Below are 9,434 nucleotides of genomic sequence, written 5' to 3'. Positions count from 1 at the left end.
AGTTATTTGGACACTAGGGGAACATATAAGGGTTAGGGTTACTAATAAGCAATAATTCTGAGGTTATTGAGGGAACACTCTTAGTTAATGGCTTACTGGTTGTATAATAAGGCCATGCAGAATAAGGCATTAATAAGTACTTAATAATGACTAATTAAGAGCCAATATGTTACTAATTTGCATGTTAATAAGCAACTAATTAATGTTGAATATGTGTTCCCCATACTAAAGTGTTAATATATATATATATTGTATATATATATATACAAATATATATGTATACGTGTATATGTGTGTATATATATATATATATATATATATATATATATATATATATATATATATATATATATATATATATATATATATATACACACACACATTTTTAACTTACTCAAGTAGCTCGCACACCGTAACTAAACAAAAAAAACTTTTGTAGCGAGTGGGTCCATGACGATGGCTTCTGTTTTACTGCCGTGTTACAGACACCTTTGGAAACAATTAAGGTTTGTAAAACATTTACAAAATATTTATGTGTAGATAACTCATTTCACAACGTATATATCTGTGGTTTATAGTCTGGTGTGGCTAATATATGAATTATTTTTTTTCCCCCCTAAAATTGAGTGTGTGCGCTCTATTGTCCGGAAAATACGGTATATACATTATATACACTAACCTGCATGGTGACACCAAATATTTAAATTTGCAGGCACATGACACCGTCCACTCGAATGTGGCAGAAGAATGTATCCTAAATGTTAGGATAATGTTGCAAACACATGTGCATGTACGCGAAAGAAGGAAACGCTGCAACAATGTAGCTGACAAACAGGAAATGAAGTGAATGAGTCACAAAGTTAAAATCACATTTTGCTGCAGATGAGGATTGGAGAGTCGTGTCTCTGACTTGTTCTGTCTTCTTTCAACTTCATCGAACCAGTTACGTAATGTTCACTAGTACACCGCCTTGACAGCCTTGCGTGTCACGCTCAAGTCACACAGCGGCTGACGACATGAACATGATGTTCTCGGGACACATTCCAGCCAGCAGACAGTGTTTTCCCAGCAGAGCGTATTCATAAGCATGTGAGTCTCACAGTGCAAGTTACTGTCAGCTTCAACTGTGCACAATCAGCATTTTTTTATAAATATTTTTTAAAAATAATCTGAGGGTGAAAAAAGGCAGCAAGTAAGACTCACATGCCCACCAGCCACGTCTTTACTTACACCGGCATCATTTATTGAGATGTATTTGAACTTACTGGTCACCATGTGATATGATGTTGTGCAGAAAACCCTTACAATATAAAGATTGTTTGAACCTTTAGAGCTCCCCTCAAGTTTGGTCCCGGGGACCTGTCAGATTGATTGATTGATTGAGACTTTTATTAGTAGATTGCACAGTACAGTACATATTCCGTACAATTGACCACTAAATGGTAACACCCGAATAAGTTTTTCAACTTGTTTAAGTCGGGGTCCACCTTAATCAATTCAGGGTCTCAGTCATAAAAATTTTAAAAATAAGTCATTTTTAATTTACATTTTTTTGTCAACGCTTGAATTTTATAGATTAACTTCAGATCTATCAGTCCATATAAAGTAAAAAAGAATAAAATAAAAAATAAACATTTTCATTTTTTTTTTATGTTTAATGACCTTTTTGTTAATGAAACCTCTGTTTTTTATTGCAAAAAACAGAAAATATGCAACATTTTTCCCCAAAAATTATTACAAAGTGGAATATTTGATTTTACGTATTTGGAGCCGTATAGGTCAATAATTCCATGAATCATAGTAATTTTTTTGGGCAAAGACAGTATAAAAAAAAAAAAAAACACTAAAATTCTCAGGGATCCAAATGGGCCCCACTCATTAAAGTGTTAAAAATAAGTAATTCTTTATTTTTATATTTTTTTTACTTTCAACGCTTAAATCTCTAGGTCAATTTCAGATCTATATGTCATTTAAATTTTTTTAATTTTTTTAAATGTTTTTTTTTATGCCCTTTCTGTCATGGAAAACTTTGTTTTTTTTCAATGGCAAACACACAAAATACGGAACATTTTCCCCAAAAAATATTTTAAAGTGAAACATTTGATTTTAAGTATTTGGAGCCTTATAGGTCCATCCATCCATCCATCCATTGTCTACCGCTTGTCACTAAAATTCTCAGGGATCCAAATGGGCCCCACTCATTAAAGTGATCAAAATAAGTCATACATTATTTTTATATTTGTTTTACTTGCAATGCTTAAATCTCTAGGTCAATTTCAGATCTATATGTCATTTAAAATGTTTTTATTTTTTTTAAAGTTTTTTTTCTTATGCCCTTTTTGTCATGGAAAACTTTGTTTTTTTTATGGCAAACACACAAAATACGCAACATTTTTCCCAAAAAATATTTCAAAGTGAAACATTTGATTTGAAGTATTTGGAGCCTTGTAGGTCAATAATTTCATGAATCATGGTTATTTTTTGAGCAAAGACAGTTGAAAAAAACACCAAAATTCTCAGGGATCCAAATGGGCCCCTCTCATTAAAGTGTTAAAAATAAGTCATACATTATTTTTATATATTTTTTACTTTCAACGCTTATATCTCTAGGTCATGGAAAACTTTGTTTTTTATGGAAAACACACAAAATACGCAATATTTTCCCCAAAAATATTTCAAAGTGAAATATTTGATGTGAAGTAATTGGAGCCTTTATCCATCCATCCAATAGACCAATAATTTCATTAATCATGGTTATTTTTTGAGCAAAGACAGTTAAAAAAAACACTAAAATTCTCAGGGATCCAAATGGGCCCCACTCATTGAAGTGTTAAAAATAAGTCATACATTATTTTTATATTTTTTTTACTTTCAACACTTAAATCTCTAGGTCAATTTAAGTCATGGAAAACTTAGTTTTTTATGGAAAACACACAAAATACGCAATATTTTCCCCAAAAAATATTTCAAAGTGAAATATTTCATGTGAAGTAACTGGAGCCTTTATCCATCCATCCAATAGGTCAATAATTTATAACAACAGTGACTTTAGTTGATTTTTTTTTTTTTTTTGGAGCAATGACACTTTTAAAGAAAGAAACAGCCTGCTATGCTCCAGCACCCCCCGTGACCCCAAGAGGGACAAGCGGTAGAAAATGGATGGATGGATGGAAACAACCTGCATGGCAGTTTTGTGTTATTAGAGTCAACATTGCAACTTTTTCTCTACTTAAATTTTAGCGGTATGTTTTTTTCTACTCAATTTAAAAAATTTTTTTAACATAATAGTATTTTTAGAATGGGCTGCGGGCTAATAAAAAATTTGCTGCGGGCCACAAATGGCCCGTGGGCCGCACCTATGGTGTAGAACATTACAAATTGTCCAACAAAACAATATTAAGGTAATCACAAATTACATCAAATTGAAATGTTTATTGAATAACATTAAATCTAAGAGAAAAATGCCATAATTCCATCTAATACTATACTCGACCCATATCGGGCGATCAAGTAGTGTTACGATCTACAACATAATTAACGATCTACAACATAATTAACAAGTTTTTCTGGATTACCAGCGGCATCTCGGGTAATTGTTATGCTTTAGGTAGACAAAAATCTAGGTTACGAGCCTCCCCGCAGATAATTGGTGTAGCAAATGTCACAATGAACCCTATAAGATCCAACCAAAAATTCCAGTCTTACTCGCTAGCATTAGCTTACAGCTACAGATCGACATAACTTTGTTTTTCCAACCATAGGAAGGAAGAAAGTGAGTGCAAAGGACGGTTGCTGACAAGAAGAAGGGGATAATGTTCATTGAATCAAAGACATAAATCATCAAAAACATTACCGAGCGTGGAGCCGACTCGATGAAGCGTATAGTAGAACTGCTAGTCTGCACAATACTGAAGCAGAATGAGTCGCTAACGTCAACCCAAGGAGGTCAAAATAATATCTCAATGGTGGACATCTATCCATAAAAATATGGAGAAGCTGCCAATGGTGTGTTTGATGGAGAAGCACTTCAAAGGAGACACCGTAGAAGTCCACTCTCCAAGGTAAAAATTTTGTACATCAGTATCACATGACTTAGTAAAACTACTGCAGTTGTTTGTAGTACATTGGATTGTATAGTTTTGCGTACCATACTTGCGGTCTAAAAGTTAGTTTGTCTTTTTAAAGGGCATGTTACATGTTAAAATTGTGCTGTTTTGAGGGGGCGAAGCACCAATTCATTTCAAATGGCTTATATATATATAGAAATATATTTATAATAATTATTAATAACGTATTATTATTTCTTATTTCTTTTTTCTTTATTTAACTGATGTATTTGCAAATACTATTTTCTTTTTCTGCTGTTTCTTTCTTTTTTTGGGGGGGGGTGTGTTATGGTTGGGATATAAACAAAAAAATATATTTTGACATTTAGGGCAGACAACAGATATACGATGTATGTGAATATGATGTAATGGATAGGAATGTCTGATGCTGGATGTCAATAAAAATAAAATGAAAAATAAATTATATATATATATAGATATATATACACTACCGTTCAAAAGTTTGGGGTCACCCAAACAATTTTGTGGAATAGCCTTCATTTATAAGAACAAGAATAGACTGTCGAGTTTCAGATGAAAGTTCTCTTTTTCTGGCCATTTTGAGCGTTTAATTGACCCCACAAATGTGATGCTCCAGAAACTCAATCTGCTCAAAGGAAGGTCAGTTTTGTAGCTTCTGTCACGAGCTAAACTGTTTTCAGATGTGTGAACATGATTGCACAAGGGTTTTCTAATCATCAATTAGCCTTCTGAGCCAATGAGCAAACACATTGTACCATTAGAACACTGGAGTGATAGTTGCTGGAAATGGGCCTCTATACACCTATGTAGATATTGCACCAAAAACCAGACATTTGCAGCTAGAATAGTCATTTACCACATTAGCAATGTATAGTGTGTATTTCTTTAAAGTTAATACTAGTTTAAAGTTATCTTCATTGAAAAGTACAGTGCTTTTCCTTCAAAAATAAGGACATTTCAATGTGACCCCAAACTTTTGAACGGTAGTGTATATATATATATATATATATATATATATACACATACGCACGCACGCACGCACGCACGCACGCACGCACGCACGCACGCACGCACACACACACACACACACACACACACACACACACACACACACACACACACACACACACACACACACACACACACATATATACATATATATATATATATATATATATATATATATATATATATATATATATATATATGCATACATACACACATACTGTACATACATATATACATACAAATATGTATGTATATATATATGTGGAGTTTGCATGTTCTCCCCGTGGGTTTGCGTGGGCTCCCTCCGGTTACCCCGGCTTCCTCCCACCTCCAAAGACATGCACCTGGGGATAGGTTGATTGGCAACACTAAATTAGCCCTAGTGTGTGAATGTGAGTGTGAATGTTGTCTGTCTATCTGTGTTGGCCCAGCGATGAGGTGGCGACTTGTCCAGGGTGTAGCCCGAATGCAGCTGGGATAGGCTCCAGCCACCCCGTGACCCCGAGAGGGACAAGCGGTAGAAAATGTATGTATGTACATAGGATATATATGTATACATAATTATATATGTCTATATATACACATAAATGTATACTAAACTACATAATTATGGTTACCTCCTCTTTGCTGACGCCAAAGTCGGCTATGTCTAATTCTGACAGGAGCGAGGAATCTCCAAAGCTCTTGGATTCCTGGAGGGACACCACCTCCATGAGCTCTTCCACCTGTGCTTGAAGCCGCTCCGAGCGGCACCGTGCCAGCTCCACCTCCTGTCGCGCTTCAGCCAGCTGGAAGCACACACATGCAGAAAACCATAAAACATTTTTTTACCTTTGAGTTAGGGCTGTCAAAAAGAACATGTTAACACATGTACATCATTTATCATGCATTATTTTTTTTTAACATGCCTCAAAACAGCAGCTTGGAATTTCGGACATGCTCTCCCTGAGAGAGCATGAGGAGGTTGAGGTGGGCGGGGATAGCGGGGGGTGTATATTGTAGCGTCCCGGAAGAGTTAGTGCTGCAAGGGGTTTTGGGTATTTGTTCTGTTGTGTTTATGTTGTGTTACGGTGCGGATGTTCTCCCGAAATGTGTTTGTCATTCTTGTTTGGTGTGGGCTCACAGTGTGGCGCATATTTGTAACAGTGTTAAAGCTGTTTACACGGTCACCCTCAGTGTGACCTGTATGGCTGTTGACCAAGTATGCGTTGCATTGGGAAAAGCTGTAGATGTAATGTGACTGGGCCGGCACGCAAAGGCAGTGCCTTTAAGGTTTATTGGCGCTCTATACTTCTCCCTACGTCCGTGTACACAGCGGCGTTTTAAAAAGTCATAAATCTTACTTTTTGAAACCAAAACCCATACCGATAATTTTGAAACCGATACCGATAATTTCCGATATTACATTTTAAAGCATTTATCGGCCGATAATATCGGCAGTCCGATATTATCGGATATCTCTAGTAAAAATGCATTTATTTCAATATGCATCATAACAAAAACGGTAATATAAAAAAATGGATAGATGTTGATAGTCCAACTCATACTGACTGGTATACACAAGCTATGGAGATGATATCAGCTTTTAGTTTAGATAATGATGAGTCGTATATTGGAATATGGGATCCAGTATTTAAATGTGTTTTAACTATTAAATGAACCTAAAATATGACTTATTTTATCTTTGTGGAAAATATTGGACACAATGTGTTGTCAAGCTTATGAGATGCCACTGCGACAAGGGTGTCCGTACAAACAACTTTAACACTGTTACAAATATGCGCCACACTGTGAACCCACACCAAACAAGAATGACAAACACATTTCGGGAGAACATCCGCACCGTAACACAACATAAACACAACAGAACAAATACCCAGAACCCCTTGCAGCACTAACTCTTCCGGGACGCTACAATATACACCCCCCGCCCACCTCAACCTCCTCATGCTCTCTCAGGGAGAGCATGTCCCAAATCCCAAGCTGCTGTTTTGAGGCATGTTAAAAAAAAAAAATGCACTTTGTGACTTCAATAATAAATATGGCAGTGCCATGTTGGCATTTTTTTCCATAACTTGAGTGGATTTATTTTGGAAAACCTTGTTACATTGTTCAATGCATCCAGCGGGCCATCACAACAAAATTAGGCACAATAATGTGTTAATTCCACGACTGTATATATCGGTATCGGTTTTAGTTTAGTTTAGTTTATTAAGGATCCCCATTAGTCTACACCGCAGTGGAGACTATTCTTCCTGGGGTCCAGACAAAAAAACATCACACAATCACAAAACAAAATATTAAAATGCAGTACAACATGATCAAATAATAAAATGTTGTAATACAAAAACAGCAACAACAAAGAACCAAAAAAAGTAATAATAACTTCGAGTTTATGTAATATAGTTCATACCAAAGATAAAAAGAGCAATATAAAAATATATATATATATTTTTGCAAAAATAAAACAAAGAACCAATGGCCTAAAATATACACATTAGTTTACCAAAGACAAACAATACGTGACGAAAAAGTACCATCCATCCATTTTCTACTGCTTGTCCCACAATCAACAAGATAGTCAATAGTCAATAAAACCAGTCATGACATTAGGTACAATCTAGAATAATCTCTTTCCGCAATACTTCTCCTCTTAGTCTGTTCTTAAAACCCACTATGCTGGTGATTGATACCAAATATTGTGGAAGTCGATTCCAGTAAGTGATTGCCCTATACATTACAGTCTTTTTCAAAACATCACTTTTGGGTTCAAGACGGGTGAAAGGACCTCTTAGGGCTAGCCTGGTACCATAGTTGTGACTGTCATTAGCAAGCAACAGCTGAGAATACAGATATGAAGGTTTATGGTATGTATAGATTTTTTTTATTTTATTTTTTTAAATCGGTTGATATCGGAATCGGTAATTAATAGAGATGTCCGATAATATCGGTCTGCCGATATTATCGGCCGATAAATGCGTTAAAATGTAATATCGGAAATTATCGGTATCGTTTTTTTTATTATCAGTATCGTTTTTTTTTGTTTTTTTTTGTTTTTTTTTATTAAATCCACATAAAAAACACAAGATACACTTACAATTAGTGCACCAACCCAAAAAACCTCCCTCCCCCATTTACACTCATTCACACTCATTCACACAAAAGGGTTGTTTCTTTCTGTTATTAATATTCTGGTTCCTACATTATATATCAATATATATCAATACAGTCTGCAAGGGATACAGTCCGTAAGCACACATGATTGTGCGTGCTGCTGGTCCACTAATACCGGTAATACTAAACTTTAACAGTTAATTTTACAAATTTTCATTAATTACTAGTTTCTATGTAACTGTTTTTATATTGTTTTACTTTCTTTTTTATTCAAGAAAATGTTTTTAATTTATTTATCTTATTTTATTTGATTCATTTTTTTAAAAAGTACCTTATCTTCACCATACCTGGCTGTCCAAATTAGGCATAATAATGTGTTAATTCCACGACAGTATATATCGGTTGATATCGGTATCGGTTGATATCGGTATCGGTAATTAAAGAGTTGGACAATATCGGCATATCGGATATCGGCAAAAAGCCATTATCGGACATCCCTAGTAATTAAGAGTTGGACAATATCGGATATCGGCAAAAAAGCCATAATCGGACATCTCTAGTCTGCATTACTTTATTTACAATAAACAAATCTAATATTGACGTTTATTAATCGATTCTATAATCGTCATGTCCAAATTGCGATGCATCTAAAAATGTATTATTTCCCCCACCTTAGGCAATTCCCCTTTAAACACTGATAAGATGATATGAATTTTAAAAAACTCAATCTAAAGTGCCTCACTAATTTTATGCAAACCGTGGCATGTTTTAGTCACTTTTGTTGGCCCATGCACAAAGTTTCATAGAAATCATTTTTGCATCGCCCACATACAACACATGCGGTGTCCTCGTCCAGCTGTACGACAGTGAGACAGGCATCCCGACAAGCTAGTTTCCAGCGTTTGCCGACAAAGGAACTCAATGAACTTGTGCGGAATCCACAGCTGCAGGGGAAAGTGGGAGTCACCACAGCGAGCATTCGCAGTACACCGATATAGCAGTGACACCATCGGAAATCCCGCGGAAACTCTGGCAGCGTAGGCAAGGAGATGACATTCCTTTTGTTATTAAAAAAGTATTCCGTTCAAACTTCAAACACTTCATGGCTTCTCGTCTTGACAGCAATGCAATTAGGATGTACTGTAGTTAATTTTAAGACACACTTACAATGTATGTTCGGCGCCATTCGACTTTAATTTCGTTTATTTGCATGCGTGCGGTGCT

The 9,434-nt window shown here is 35.4% G+C and overlaps 1 protein-coding gene across 1 annotated transcript in view; it reads right to left on the bottom strand.

Moving 5' to 3' along the window:
* The window catches only part of LOC133663574 (BICD family-like cargo adapter 1), a 47,735-nt gene that overhangs the window by 12,408 nt on the left and 25,893 nt on the right, over positions 1-9,434 (bottom strand). The window contains exon 5 of the mRNA XM_062068137.1: positions 5,714-5,884. Within this exon, the coding sequence (XP_061924121.1) occupies positions 5,714-5,884 (171 nt within the window). The remainder of the gene's footprint in view (positions 1-5,713; positions 5,885-9,434) is intronic.

Source organism: Entelurus aequoreus, linkage group LG13 (genome assembly GCF_033978785.1).
Source record: "Entelurus aequoreus isolate RoL-2023_Sb linkage group LG13, RoL_Eaeq_v1.1, whole genome shotgun sequence".
Taxonomy (NCBI): domain Eukaryota; kingdom Metazoa; phylum Chordata; class Actinopteri; order Syngnathiformes; family Syngnathidae; genus Entelurus; species Entelurus aequoreus.
This window is presented reverse-complemented; position numbering and strand designations above follow the sequence as displayed.